This window comes from Myiozetetes cayanensis, unplaced genomic scaffold (assembly GCF_022539395.1).
Source record: "Myiozetetes cayanensis isolate MyiCay16 unplaced genomic scaffold, myiCay2020 scf2-11, whole genome shotgun sequence".
Taxonomy (NCBI): domain Eukaryota; kingdom Metazoa; phylum Chordata; class Aves; order Passeriformes; family Tyrannidae; genus Myiozetetes; species Myiozetetes cayanensis.
Window position 1 is genome coordinate 68,068,136 of NW_026087411.1, and position 16,197 is coordinate 68,084,332.

The following is a 16,197-nucleotide window of genomic DNA, read 5'->3' on the forward strand; positions in this document are numbered from 1 at the left end:
AAGACCTTCCCTAATTGCTGGGATAAGCAGCAAGCAGGGAGAGATAGGACTTGCCTTCTGGTAGGCTCCTGGTCCTCCTTCCATTTGTGTCAGAAACATCAAAAAAGCATTTCAAAGATGGATGATGCATTGCTTGTCCCTGTCCACTTGCTAAAGAGCAAGTCCCTACTTCACATATGGCACTGGCTGCTGTCACCACTCCCTACTCCCACTGCAGCCATTGGGCCATGGGCTTTCTGACAGGAGGACTGGGGGATCCTGACCAAGAAGGGTCATTGCTCTTGTCCCTGCCTGCAGCTCAAAGAGCCACTCCTGTCCCCAGGGAGACGAAGGCTACATCCTGTTTCCAGTTCTCACTCCCAGCTCTCCACAGTAGTTGGTGACAGGCACCCTGTTACAGTGAGCTGCAGAACACCCTTCAACCGGCAGCATGTGGGATCCCCAAAACAGCTCACAGGGAGGCAACCTGCTCCATTTCCTCTGGCATTTGTGTAGGAGGCTTTCTTGTGCTGCTCTAGAGGTTTGGCACAAACTTATCCAGTTTATGTTTGCCAGGAAATAGTGCTGTGAATTCACAGAGGCCCTTGCTAGGAGTCGAGAAAACCAGCTTCCCAATTTGAAATTTAGGAATTAATAATTTTTTCCTGGACTTCAGTAATAAGGCAGGAGGGTAGTAGCTGATGAACGCAGGTTTTGTTAATGCCCAAATGTAAAAAAAATAACTGAACAAATGACACTTTAGTTTCTAAAGCAAATAAATTAAAAAGGTTCTTTTGGCATTGCCAAGGAAGAGGAAGTTAATTTCTTATTCACCAATAATTACAGGAAGAAACTATAGCTGCAAAATGAAACAAAGATAGCTTAGCAGGTTTATTATGGCAGAGGAAACATCCTTTGTTAGCAAAAAGGAGTCATCTATTGATATAACGAAGGAAAATACATTTAATGCAGGCCTCTGAATTTTTTCGGGCCATGAAGTGCAGAGATCAACCAGTACATTTTCAGTCAGTGGTCTCTGCTCTTCTCACATGCTACCCATTATTCAAAAGAGGCCAAGTGCCTCAGCCCTATGAGATGATCTGAGTGGCAAAGGGAAGGGGAAGGTGACACATTACCTTTCAGCTCTTGAAGCTTCTCTTTCTGTTTTAAACAGCTGCTCCAGATAAGAAAATATAATAAAGGTGAGTTATAGACTCACAGAATAGTTCTGGTTTTGAGGGATCTTCAAGATCATCTAGTTCCAACCCCCTGCCATGGGCAGGGACACCTACTAATACACCAGGTTGCTCAAGGCCTCATCCAACCTGGCCTTGAACACCTCCACAGATGGGGCATCCACAACTTCTCTGGGCAACCTGTTCCAGTGCCTCAGGTAGTCATAAAAAGGAGCACTTACAAAGTGTATCTGTGAGGATGTGAGGAAATGTCCACTACATTCCTGGCAAGTGAACTGAATGGTATATATCAGCAAAGAAGAAAGGGAAAATTCCTTTGTCCCAGTGAGAGGGCAGACACTGCATGCCTGAAGAGGACAGCACACAGTCTTGGGTAGATGCTGGCTAGCAGTAAGTAAAAGGCTGGTCTGACCCCAGCCCTGCTCAGTGGCCTCTGTGACTTGGTGGCCACATTAGACAGATGATCATTTGGAAAGTACCGAACTACAGCAAACCAAACCCTTCAAGATTATATAGTTCATAATAAATCAAATGCTTTTACAGATTGAAAAAACAAACAAACAAACAAAAAAAACCCAAAAAACAAACAAACCAACAAAAAACAACCAGCAACAACGCAGAGGGGTTTTTTCCTTGTTCAAGCTTCATAAACGTTCTGAAATACTGAAATTTGGAAAAATACTACAATCTCACATTGTCTGAAATATCAGCAAATCATAGCAAGACTTTTGGCATGATTAAATGGTAGCTTTATCCATCACTGCCTGCTCGAACTCCCACAGGAATGGGCAGTGACTCTACCAAAGTCAGATAAATTACACTCTGCACTCAGTTTAGCATTCACAGTTCTTCAAGGGATGCACAGAACTCTCAGTCACATCTTTATTCTTTACATCTGGGTAACCCAAATGATAAAATCTGCACCAAAGATTCTGGCAGTGCTGCAAAGATACAAAAAGAGCCTTTGTCATTGACAAAAGCAGTATTTGAGGCAGCCAAGTGGTTTATATTAAGATACTTAAAATTTTATGTGTTTTTACTGTGGGGGTTCAGGATTGGAAGATGAACAAAGCTAGTGTTGAGAAAATTACTTTCTTATTAAAAAAAAAATCAGCAAAAGTAAGAACAGATCAAACCTCAAAGCTTTTATCGGATCTCCCATATTTTCATTGTTCAGACATGGCAGAACCTGAATTTGACTATGTTCAGATTTTAGGAGACAAGAGACCTTGGCTCGGGTATCCAGCCAGAATATATGAAAATTTAACTGAACTGCCTGAGTGCTCACCCTCCCCACCCACCAACAGCAGAACAAACAACACGTTAAACAGGACTTTGTGGATGGAAGACAAGGACAACATGGTGATAAAACAAAATTAACTACAACAAACGCTCCTTACCTAAGACATTGCAGCAACTATTCAAGCCTCCAATTTCTTCAGCCACCAATTGCTACACCAGCTAGTTATTCCCCTCCCTGCAGTAATTCCTCATTTCCAGTTTGGGGATATAAGTCTCTGATCTCTGTGCCCCAGGCTTCTGGGTCATGGGCCCTCCTGCCACCATGCAGTAACACTGTGAACAGTGTGGGTTGCCCCTGTCCTTCTAGCTGACCCCTCCAGTCCATCAGACACTGTTCCATGCTGCTCCAGCTGCAAGATCCTCCAGTGAATCCCTTGACTGAGGATTTGCTTTCATACGCTGCTCCATGCTCACCCCAGTACCAGTTCTCTTTGCCTCACTGGTTGTTTTGCAAAAGTTCCTCTTGCTTGTAGGACTAAGCACACTCCCTGATATTAGCAGAAACATCTCTCACTGAGACACGTTTTTTTCAAATGATGACCAAATATGTTACTACCTCTTAGCTTAGGGCCACTGGTCATCTGAGAATGGTTCATACTACTGGTTTGTCTAGGCTCTCAAAAATCACCACAGTTTCAACATCTCTTCCATTTTAAGCTGTAGAAAATTCTCAGCTGAAATGCTTCCCAAACATGACAAAACACGATAAGAAATTTGGACCCATTTCAGGCCTTCTCTGTGGTGCTTGGTACCCACCTCCCTCTCTCCCTCCAAAAACCTACAGAGGAATCCTCCCTTCCCAGGCTGCTGGCCGATTTCAGCCTTTTGCCCTCATCCAGCAGCCTAACATCAAACAGATATGAAAAATGTAGTCTGGTTCAGTGCCTCTTCTGTTTTGCAAAAATCAGAAACCACCCTAATACCTCACCATAGAAGTATTTCTATAAACCTTTCATGCTCAGTACTTTTTATGTACATTTATAATAAAAATAAGTCTGAACTTCCTCTGAGTTTCAGCATCATGAAATGCTTACCCCAGTTTCCTACATAACACAATATAGTTGGTGAGATCCAAAGCTGAAAGAGACCAAAATAAACACTGTACAGCTGCTTCTCTGCCAAGGTCATTCTGTCACAGATTTTAAAACAATAGAAGACAAATAATTTCACTGCTAAAGACACACAGAAAAAATAAATCAATGCAGACTGGTGTGCATGAAATACCAGGGGTGTTCAAAAAGGGAAAAATATATAACTATACAGATTAGGATTAGAGTACAAAGCAGCCTCTGCAGAAATACAGCTCCTAATTTGCCTCCTGTCCATTAGCAGCTGCAGACAGTCATCAATTCCTGGTAACATAAATAAGGTCAGAAAAAATGGTACTGCAGATGGGAATGTCATTGCTTGTCATTGACAGGTTCGTTCTTCCTTTCAGGTGTGCCCCTGGTTACTATGGGAACCCTTTGCTAATTGGAAGCACTTGTAAAAAATGTGACTGCAATGGCAACTCAGACCCAAACATGATTTTTGAAGACTGTGATGAAGTGACTGGCCAATGCCGCAACTGCCTGCACAACACCAGCGGCTTCAAGTGTGAACGATGCGCTCCGGGTTACTATGGGGACGCCAGATTTGCTAAAAACTGTACAGGTATTGTTTCAGTTTAGCCCAGCAATGCTGAGGAAAAGGCAGCACAGCACGATCTATGGATGATCTCTCAAATATCGGAGATACGTGAAACAGTTAGAAGGCATCTGTGGCCCTGGGAGGCAGGCAGTGCTCCCAGCCATCTACCTGGTGGGATAATTTGGATGTCTGTTCAGTTGAATCATCCCTGGTGGCGGGGAAATATCTCTTTCCAGTGCCATGAGCAAGTCTCAGATCCCAGACTCCAACATCTTTAGTGCCTGGGCAGGATTAATGTAGGCACTGTTGTGTCCTCCTGAATCTTGTTTTAAATAAGGGTGTCTAAGCTTTCTTTGGACAGAGACTTCACCTTTATGCTTGTCCACACCATGTGCTGCCCAACATGACCACTCAGACTGATGGTGCTTGAAGACTTGACAGTATTTTTTTAGGGGAACAGGATCATCCTTCCTGCCCTGACCCAATCCCCACTCACTTTCTGCTAGTTTCCACAGTGGTAATGTATTCTGCATTTCCTTTGAGTCTGTGTAATCTTGCTGGTTACAGTATTTCCACACCAGAGATGACTGTCTGTACTTTAAGAGTCTGGTACAGTGCTACCCAGAGGACCTTACCAAAACATACCTGTACAGAGGGCTCGAAAGATTCATCTCCTCTCATATAATTATTCTCCTGATTTCTATTGAGTTCAATCCTTTGAACTCATGCCCTCCGTCCTTGCTTTGGCTCTGGGAGACAAGTTTACTTCCTCTTTCAAAGCACTTAGGAATAGCTACTGCAAAATGCAGGTAACTCAGAGCAAGGACCTTGGGGCTCCCTCCCAACCTCTATGGAAGGGTCTTTCCCTGAAGGACCAGAACAGAAACTGGGGAGACAAATCCCTTCTACCTCTTCATCTGACTCAAAGATAAGACACAGACAAAGCATGCACCCAACTTGGACCTCAGAAGTGTTCCAGAACCTCAAGATACAGAGCTACAGGCCTCAGGGCCTTAGCAATGTCTTGATCCTTTTTGCAACTCACTGTCCACTTGAACTTAGCTTTTTACAACCTTACTAGGTGTGTTTTTGGACCCACAGGATGGAGTCTGTGAGGACATTCCATACTCAAGTGTCCCTTTGCTGCTATCTTCATTTGTAGGGGACACCATATGATATTACTATTGGTCCTTTCTGGTTTTATGTTCCAGTGATAGATGGAAGTTGAGCGTCCATCTCCAGGATGTAACTCACATCACTTATTCACATGTTTATTTTCCGTTTATAAGAACAGGAAGAGATAGTGCTCATGCACAGTAATCCCAAAAGCCAAAGCCATGTGTCCAAACTAGCTAAAAAGACATCAGCTCGTAGGGAACACAGTGCCCCAAAACTCACCTCCTGCTTGGATCTAGGCACCCTCTGTGATTTTGAGGTTGCAAAAGGAAACCTTGTTTTTGAAGTTCACTGCCTAATTCACCTCCCCTGAGATGATTTAACTGCACTTCTCCCATAAGGAATGAATGACAGGATCTAGTCTGCGGCTGATGAATTCCATGAGGCAGGAGAAACACACCCAGAACTTCAACTCAGTAAACCACAGGAATTGTGCCCTGGCCATAGGCAAAAGAAAAAGCAAAGCTTCAAACACCTAAGAGTAGCTTTGCCAGAAATCTGAGGATTACAGGGTATTCCAAGTGTCTAAAGAGGTTATGTGATACATAATTTTGGAAGGCATCTCTGAACACACAGTTTTGAAACTCAAGTCAAATTGATTATAGTTTTTTTGTTTGTACCCTTGAGTAGGTGCACAGGACTTCTCTATACAGGCTTTTCAAGCAGACTACAAATAAGCATGGTAATTCTCTTTGTTAGCAGATTTCCTTGTAGCGCTTGATCTTTGCTAAAAATTAAAAGTGCTTAGGCACTTGGATATGTTGTGAGAGGTACGGCTTTTTTCTATTTAAAAGTGAATTTAATATTGAAGTTCATCTAGCAAATCCTGTTTTTTCAGTATTATGCTTCAGAGAATTACACACTTCTTGTTTCATCTTCATTTCTGCTGAGCACTACAATGTGCTGTACTTGATAGTGCTGCATAGATTGCAGTACATCATTACATCCATGATATTCAAACTATTCATGTAGTTTGCAGGGAAAGCTTATACTTTGTTTGGCATTGGGGAACAATTAGAAAGTATTGTTTAGAATGGATTCTGAAATGACACAAATATCTTCTTTAAAATTCAAAAATACAGAAACAAAACTATTGGAAGAATCAAGATAGTCTGCATACAGGGTTTCCACAGAGCATCTCAAAGGGTATACAGAACAAAGAAACGCCAGAGAACTAAAGGAACAAACAACAGTAACCAACCAAGATCATCTTTTTTTCTTTTGAGCACAAAGATAAAACCTGTGTAGCTGTGAACAGTAGTTTTCAGCTGCTTTTAAAAATTCTTTTTTTAATCATTCATCCTTTAGCCACACTTCAAAACTCTCCACAAATGTCTCTCAGAAATAAAGGTAAATTCAGAGGATTTCTCCACCAGTAAACCACAGTAGCACTGAAAGTCTTAATTCCCTACTAAAAATGTGGTACCTCTTAAACAAGTAGTTGAAAAATGGTCAGGACTGCTTTTGAAATTATTTTGCTACAAGTTTTTGTGTAGCAAACTAACAGATATTCATTTAAATAAGAAGACACAATTTTATTTACTTGAGCATTGATCTCATCCAAATTTTAACCTTGTAACTGTGATCGTGCCATCAGGACATGGCAACCTAGTTTCCAAGATACAGGTAAAGAGAAATCTCTGCTTTCAACTGAGACTTTTCTTTCACTTCTTAACAAAAAAGTAGCAAATTAAAAATACTTGTAGATCCAAAAGCTGGGAGGCGCCCAGTTCATACAGACTGGGATAAAGTCAAAATACCGACTGCACCAGAAAATTCATGACCAATTTCTGTTCTTACATTAGCACAAAAACTGATTAGTTCTACAAACACTGATCCACTTATACAGAGTTATTCTAATGTTACTGCATTATGTTGTCTTTGAAGCTGTTTTACATATTTTCACTGATAATTCCTTGAATGTGCAATGTGAAATGTAAATACAAGGGCAATTCATAGAGAAAAATGAAAGGGCTGCAATAAAATGGTGGTAAAATATTTTGTTACATGAGATTTTGCTGAAAACTGTAAATCACAAGAGCAAAGTTAATTTCAGAAAAGTTGTGGCTGTTGTTATGTTCTGCTTGAGTTTTTGTTACTGTATCAAAGTATTTGAAGAATACTTTAATCTTTAAAACAATATATTTCAAAAGGCCAATCAAACCTTGAAAGAGCCACTTTAGATTAAAAAGTAGACTTTTTAAAAAGCTGCTTGTGCTGGCAATAAAAAGTTTGAAAAAATGTAAAATGTCATTTATTCTTCACTGTAAGTGGTAGGAGATATTTACTTTTTGATATGTTCAAGGTGGTGATGGAATTGGAGTCCACTATCAATCCCCGATAGCTGCAAAGCCTTTTAAGTGACAACCTGACACAGTGCTGATAAATTCTACAGTGCTTTGGAGAAACTTGTAACTAATAATTAACTTTAGTTGTGCTCTTTTTCTTAGCACATCTCTTAAAAGTCGTTGTCTCTAGATACTGATGCACAATAACCCATCTGGGCAACTCTGGCCTCGCTGACTCTGCTTGTAAACCAGGCTTCAAAAAAGAAATCTCAGCAGAGGTGTTCTCATTCTGGTTTCCACTTTATACTGCATTTGGTTCATTTTGACACAGTGGAAAAAAAACCTTTTTCTACATACTGAAGGAAAAAGCAGTCTAAGTTCTTGATATTGGTTTGACTATTCATGCACAATCCTAAATAAAATAATTTCACAAGTGTTGGGGGGGGGGGGGAAGGGGAATTGTACATTTTGAAGATTATTCTTTCAAAAGTCCTTTCTTTTTTCCCCCAGCATGTAACTGTGGAGGGAGAATGTGTGACAGCCAGACTGGAGAATGCCTCGCAGACAGTCCTGAAGCTTCTACTGACACAGACTGCCCAACCATCAGTAAGACCATTATCACAAGAATACCGAAAATTAATATCGCTCTTGTACTTAGAAGCTTACAAATACTAGCTTAGAGCTCGGTACTCCAGTGGACTCACCACTTCGACCTTGGTCCCAAAGAGCGTTTAAATTTGGGAATATACGCAGTGACCTGATTGAGTATTTAAACATGATCTCACACAATTGTTTGAGTACCTGGGTATGTCTAACTTTGCAATATAGACTGCATGTTCAGGTACAAGCTGCAGGGCAGTAGAAAACTGTCACCAAAACCACTTCCATAGATTTTGATCCACAGTGCCTGTAAAATAATATTTGGCCCTGAAAACTGCCCTCACAACTTCACCTGTTCCAACTTAATTTATGGGTTTCTAGTCATACATCTGCTGTGGTTTAACCCCAGCAACCAAGTACCACACAGCTGCTCACTCAACTTCAACAGGGTCAGGGAGAGAATCAAACAGGCAAAATGCAGAAAACTCATGGGTTCAAATTAAAATTGTTTAACCGGGAAAACAAAAACCACGCATGCAAACAAAGCAAAACAAGGAATTAATTCCCTCCTTCCCATGGGCAAGTGGGTGTTCAGACATTTCTAGGACAGCAGGGCCCCATCCCCTGTAACAATTACTTGGGAAGACAAACATTATCACTCTAAGCATCACCTCCCTTCCTCCTTCTTCCCCCTGCTTTATATACTAAGCATGATGTCATATGGTATGGAATATGCCTTTGGTCAGTTGGGGTCACTGTCCTGTGTCTCCTTCCAATTTCCAACACAGCCCAAGTCTGCTCACCAGCAGTACGAAAAGCAGAAAAGGCTTTGGCTCTGCGTGAGCACTGCTCAGCTATAATAAAAATGTCTCTATATTATCAACCCTGTGTTCAGCACAAATCCAAAACGCAGCCCCCTAATAGGCACTGTGAAGAAAATTAATCCTACCCCAGCCAAAATGAGCACATCTAATATAGATTGTTGCTACTGACAATTTGACATATATCCATCAGCCAGTTGCTTTTCCACTATCTCCATATTCTAATGATAGTAAACCTGGAGAGTTTCCTGGAGCATTATGTTGTAACTATTGGTAACCACTGATATTTCTTAAACGTTAATATATTTATATCTGTGGTATAATGCAGACCATTTATCCTAGACTGACTCCCAAGAAGAGAGGTCATATGCCTGAAGAGCAACAAGAAGGAAAGCATTTGGGAGCTGCTAGAATATTAAGCAAAAGTTGTCTTTAGGAATCTGTGTTTCACATTCACCTAAGTCTCTTGTGTTTAGTGATGGCACCAATATTACTAAAAACGAGGTGGCATTGCAATCATTCAGCAGAAACAAGGATATAGTTCTGCCCAAGCACTTTTCAGGTATAACTGTGGTTTTAGAAGTTGCCCTCCTAATCAAATAGGTAGTCAAAAGCCCATGTGCTGGACATCTTTACTTCTCATACCGCTAAACTTTAAATACAGAGTTTTGGGTTCTGAGAAAATGCAGGGGGTTTTTGACCCTCATCTATTATCCTTTTAGGCCACAAACACACAGAGCCTAGGGAATAGCCAGGAAATACCTCTCCCTCTCTCCCTGCTGATTACGGAATTGCTGCAGCAGCAGCCACTTTGAGAAGTCCCATCTGGTGCTGCTCAGCTGGAAACGTCATATTTGTACTCTGGGACCTTGGAAGTAGGTGGATGAAAGTGAAAGAAAGGGTATCCATCAAGATCCATCAATGACATCCATCAAAGAGAGGGAACACCACGGGCCAAGAGCACTATAAAATGAATTTATAATGTGAATTTAAGATATTTGCTGTTAATTGACACAAACACTAAAGAAAAATGATGCTCTTTTCTTTTCTTTCTTTCTTTTCAGGCTGTGATAAATGTATTTGGGATTTGACAGATGATATCCGATTATCAGTTCTGGCTATCGATGAAAGCAAATCGACTTTACTGAGCATTTCTACAGGTCTTGCTGCCCAAAAGCGCTTGAATGACTTGAACCTCACTACCACCCATCTCCAGGTACAAACATTGATGACATTTTATTTTTTAATGTAATTTAAATCTTTGACTTTCCACTGCATTCCTGTAAATTTCAATCCCTACCCTCACTAGACAAATAGTTTTTTTCAGATACACTGACTTTTTATCCCCACACACAGGAGGCAATGTCCAAAAAGAAGAGCAGTGTTGGGCTTTGGACTATCAAGGTTGAAGATGCTGCAGATGAAATGAATGATCTCCTGAGAGATGCAACAACACTTGATGAACAGGTTTGTTTATAGCATCCTGCTAAAACTCTGAAGTTTGCATGTTGTCACAGTTGCCTGTTGGCACAAGAGGTGTGTATAGAATAGTTCCAGTTGGAAGGAACCTACAATGATCACCTAGTTCAACTGCCTGACCAATACAGGGCTGATCAAAAGCTAAAGCATTTTATTAAGGGCATTGTACAAATGCTGCTTAAACTCTGACAAACATGGGACATCAACCACCTCTCTGTGAAACCTGTTCCAGTGTTTGACCTCTCATAGCAAAAATATCGACCACCTCTCTGTGAAACCTGTTCCAGTGTTTGACCTCTCATAGCAAAAACATATTTCCTAACACATAGTCTGATTCTCTGGATTCACCAAACAAGAGTGTGTGTGCCCTGAAAGACAGCTGTGAGAACCTTCTATTTCTAGCTTTCTACTTTAACTCTGAATTAAAATTATCATTAATAACCTATCAAGGTCATTAATTCCTAATAAATGACCTATCAAGTCCTCTTCACAGAAAAGGAAGGAGTTAAGGCCAAAGTGTGTTGAGTATGTTTGGAGGTTTGACACCAATCACAAAAAGCTTCCCCTCAGATCTGAGTTCCCACTTACCCCCTACACAACATGGTTGATCTGAGATAGACGCACTGCCTTTCTCTTTCACATTTTGTTTTCTAGTTAGGTGAAGTAACCAACACTAAACTAATTCAGATTGATTTGGGAGCATTTGTACTATATCTATTTTACATGTATGCTCTCATAAAACTAAATTAGCCACAATTAGACATTTCAAAATATATTATAAACCTGCCAGTTTAAAAGGTTTTTCATGTATCTACTGAGGCAGGAGCCTGATCAGCACTCAAGTTATTTTTAACACAATTGTAGTCATAAATGCTGAACCCACATCAAATTGCCAGGCTATAAAATTATGGTTATCTACTCTCAGATCCCACAACACTTTCATTGCTCCCTGGAAGGATACTGTTATTTTATATGTTAAGACTAAAATAGGGTTCAGAATTGCTTCTTTATTTTAAAAAGATAATATTAAACATCTTTCTTTTACTATGATATATATATATTAGTAAAATCCATCCCTCTATGCTATTATCAGAGATAACCATAGCTGTATTAGGACTAGATTATATTTCGTGCTTATTGCAAAATGTCAGACCTTATATTCACTATAGCAATTCTTTCACAAGACAAATTAAAATTATACCTCAAACTAAAACTCAAATACAGGAGCAAGTAGGGAGAAAAAAAAATAAAAACACAAAGGAAAACGGGAAATTTGGGTTTGGGTGTTTTTAATCAACAGTTACTTAGTATAAAGGGCATCTAGGAATTATACAGACTATGCCTGTGCTCAAGAGAGCTTTGATTAAATCAGCTCACACACAGAACTCTGTATCTGTGAATATCTGTCAGAACTCACATGCCTCAGTGTCCCTCTATGCAGTTGGTGAGCCAGATGATTAAGGCATTAGGTTTTCTATGAATATTTAGTGACTTTGGATAATAACATTTCATTTTCAGTACTATCTGGGCATTTCTAAGCTCATTCCTCAATTTTATTGTCCTTGAACAAATAAATTCAGTGTTTCCTCTGTTTTTTCTCCCTTGTTACTTCTAATGCTTGTTCCACATGTGATTGCTTGCAAAGGCAGGGAAATAATGGCCCCAGACTCTCAGACTGGGAGAAATACCACAATAATAACTCTGAATACATTGGATCTGTGCTCTTTCAAGGCACTTCATAGAAAAATGGGTGCTAGGGCCTAGGGTTTTGCAGAGATATGCAGCGTTTTCTGTTCAGAGCACTTCACATGCATGTCCCCATGTCTCTCTGTTGCTGCAGATTCTGATCTAAACCCCAAAGACAGGATGAATGCACCAACTGTAGGTAAAATCTCCTGCTAAATGAGAACAGTAAATGTGACCTGTAGCTCCTTGAGTCTGCACAGGACGAGCTTTGAGTAAAACAGCGTGTAGCTTGATCCTGAATGTTTGGCAGACATGCACCAGAATCCTTTCTACTAACCCTTATATTTGTTTTATCAGTATGCCCATCCCTCTTAGCAGTGCTGGATGCCCTGGCCCTGCCTTCAAATGCCACCTGGGGCCTGTGCAAACCCCAGCTGAAAAGGTGGGAGAAGGCTGCTGCCAGCGCTGAACCTGCAGCCAGACCACGGCTGAGCCCTCTGCACTTCTTGCAGGGTCAAACAAGTACCAAGTGAGCATACCAACAGCTGAGTATCTTCTACCTTATGAGGTATCAGGGCACTCTAAACCCAGAAAGCAGCTTTAATAGTTGATAATTTTGCTGATGCAGCCCAATGGAGACTGTGAATCAAACATCTTACTGCTGGTACATGTGTGGTGTGGACTTACACACACACACACACACACACACACACACACAAAGGGTCCATGAAAGGTTGATGGCACAGTGGTCATGTTGTTTTCTTTCTCCTAGGAAATAACAGAGAAAATTAAGTCTAAAGACTCACAGAGTCAGCAACCTTCTTGAAAAGATGGTGACTGTGATATGGTAGCTCTCTGTTTCCCTTGCATATGCAGAGTACAGCCTCCAACACAGTAGTATAGGAGAGTGGTTACGCTTTTCAGAGTATTTTCAATCCTCATGCTTTTTCTTACTTTGAATAAGATTCAGCACTGGGGACCTCACTTGAGGAAGACACTGATCTACAAATGATTGCGAGTTTGACATCTTCTTCTTCATTCTATATGCCCCCTCAGGAGACGCCATACCCAACAAAATGAGCCAGTCCCACTGAATGCCTGGGAGACTCATCAGATGGAATTTTACAACTGTACATAATTTATGAAAATTTGATTGCGGTAAATGATGGAAAAATATGGGACAACTTTTAATCTCTCACTCTGCAATTCTGAAAACACCAACAAGACAGATCTGCACTCTGAGCACCTTTGTAAATATCAGTTTATATGATAAAAAGGACTTTCACATGCTCATCAGGAGAAAACAAAATGTGTGTTTATACTGCTTATCCTCAACTCTGAAAAGAAATCTAATGTTTACTTCATATGCTTTATTCATAGGGAAGTGAAGCATCCAGCAAAGGCCTATTGGTACAGAAGGAAACCATAGATACCAACAACCGTGCTACTCAGCTTGTGCAGCAGCTCAATAACATCAGAGATAACATTGAAGGTAAATAGATTTCTTTCTGGCTCAGCTCAATGTCAAGAATGTATTAATGAAACCTTCATGTGTTAATGAATTTTCAAGAATTTTTACTGTCTTACATATCAAAGGGTTTATCCTTCAATATATAAGACAGTATGTAATTTATGAAAACAGTAAATGCTTCCCAAACACAACTGCACTTAAAAAAGATTTCCTAGTCAGAGATAATCATCTTCCTCTGGAACATCTATGACATATCCTTATCATCCTCATATATAAAAATAAGACTAAACCAATTGCAGCCTCTTCTTCAATACCTACAGAAAGCAATAAACCCCAGAATGAATGTACTCAAAAATATCTGTCTCCTGTAGAGTTGCACCATGAAAGCCTCCATCCTGCTGTAGAATACAGGGGTTTCCCCAGGCTTCGGCAAAGCCAGCAGTATACAAAAGCTGTCTGTGGCACTAGAATAGAATAGACTGGTAGTTGCGGTTAAACAGCCCTTTTTCAATGGAAGTATTTGATTAATAGACCTGAGTAGTTCTATTTTAGCAGTTATTGCAAGCTATGTGGCAACTTGTGTAAGAAAGAGTGGTTACATATCAGCTGTTATCTTTGCTTATCCTTACCTCCATGGGTGCTCCAACCATTACTTTATTTCAGCAAAAATGGTTAATATATCCCACCACACAAAAGAGGCAGGCTAATACCAGGCTCTTGAGATGTTACATCTGTACTACCACCTTTCACATCTAATGCTAAACCACCTTTGGCTGTCTGGTCATTTGTCACACTCTATTTCTATAATTACTGAGTATAAGCATCAGCATGAGCCTCATTGTATGTCACTAACAATCATGTTGATGTCTGTGGATCATTCTTTTATATCATTAGTTGTTTTGAGGCAGGACAGGAACTGCATAAGGCAGATAGGTATCTAGTTTGGCACACAAATAACACAACCAGGTTAAGCTGTTATAGAAGAAGCAACGTCCATGGCTGTGAATAAAGAGAGTGAAAACAGCTGGAAACAAATAGGTGAAAATTATTTCCACTATGATCAAAACCATTATTCTACAGAGCCATCACCCTACAGAAGGCAAACCACTCTTTACTGAAGAGAATGTGTATGTGTGTGTGCCAGCATGAGGAAAAAGAAATCCATGGTCGTGATCAGTTACTGCTCAGTATGAGCCTTTAAAGCTTCACTAATGGGCTAAGGGCCCAGCAAGAAAATGCATACAAAGACACTCTGCCAAAGAATAAGTGGTGCCACAATTACATATCTATCTTTTGTAAAAAATCTTACAAATACATAGTGCTGGTTTTGCCAGCTCTGGTTATCCACAAAAGTAGCGATAACTACAAGCCAAAGGCATGCACATCAAAGGGTATAAAAGAGATGGTGATTTGTATTCGAGGACAGGGAGTGAGAAGTGGATAAACTTTGTAATGCTTACACTGGAGATTGGTAAACTCACTTTAGCTGCAGGGATCCAACAGTGTTGAATAGTTTTGAACTGTTTCAAAACCTTGAAATAGTATCTATCTCCAAACCAGCAAGGCAGTATACCTCTTCAGGGTACCTCAAACTTCTGCAGATGGAAAAAGAGGTTACTTCAGTCTCCTTACCATTGTTGTTATTTAATAAACATAACATTTCTCCTTACCATTGTTGTTATTTAATACACATAAGATTTTTGCAGCAGCTCTTGAAAACCACAATCCTGGATGAAAGCCCCAGCCAGCTACATGCCACAGAACTCCAAATAAAAAGATGATTCCAGCTTATGAGAACTGCCAAGCCAAATCATGCACACAGCCCACGCCTGCTTAATTTCATCTTCTTCTGATGAGACGTCCACATATACCAGAATGTGTGAATTTTTTTACAGGTTTAATTTTAGGACTGGATTAAACGTAATAATTATCTACTATAGAGTTGAAGATAATTGAAACTTTCTTTTGCCAATAGCATGATCTGGATTCACAAAAGTAAAAGTACTCCACAGTATTTACTTCTCTGTAGTCACAGTGAATTGACCATCTGTCCCTTTTTCCCCCCAGAAATCAGCAGCAAGTCAAAATACTATGCAATTCAACAACAACAAGAGCTGAGCCCTGACGAAGTTGCCCAGAAGCGAAGTGTGGTTGAGGAGATGCTGAAGGAGATCAAACTTCGTAAGCCTTTCACTAATCAAAGGCAACTTGCAGATGAGGAGGAAAACGCAGCAGAGAAGTGTAAGTTTTCAGTCTGTTTTCCATTCACCCATGTGTTGCACAGCTGGCATGGGTTGGGCAGCTCTGGGTGTACTGCTGAGCCCTTGGGGAGGACAGACAGGCATTTGGCAAGCACCAACTGGTGCGCTGGACGTGCTGCTGCTTCCAAATGCCTGCTCCAAGTCTGCTGGTTCTTGCTGCTTCCCATGGCAGAATGGGGAGAAAAAGATCTGTGTGTCTATGTGTGCCTGTGCACTACAACACCTCAACAACAGATGCTTAGGAACGTAATGGCAGGACTGGAATTGCTCATGTGAATGTCTTTTCCCCTGCCAGCTCTGCCATGAGGG

The 16,197-nt window shown here is 40.6% G+C and overlaps 1 protein-coding gene across 2 annotated transcripts in view; it reads left to right on the forward strand.

Moving 5' to 3' along the window:
• Positions 1-16,197, forward strand: part of LAMA4 (laminin subunit alpha 4) — a 100,991-nt gene that overhangs the window by 37,969 nt on the left and 46,825 nt on the right. For both annotated transcript variants that reach the window (XM_050315857.1, XM_050315858.1), the window contains exons 5-10: positions 3,916-4,130; positions 8,081-8,176; positions 10,056-10,207; positions 10,348-10,458; positions 13,537-13,648; positions 15,695-15,868. In XM_050315857.1, the coding sequence (XP_050171814.1) occupies positions 3,916-4,130; positions 8,081-8,176; positions 10,056-10,207; positions 10,348-10,458; positions 13,537-13,648; positions 15,695-15,868 (860 nt within the window). The remainder of the gene's footprint in view (positions 1-3,915; positions 4,131-8,080; positions 8,177-10,055; positions 10,208-10,347; positions 10,459-13,536; positions 13,649-15,694; positions 15,869-16,197) is intronic.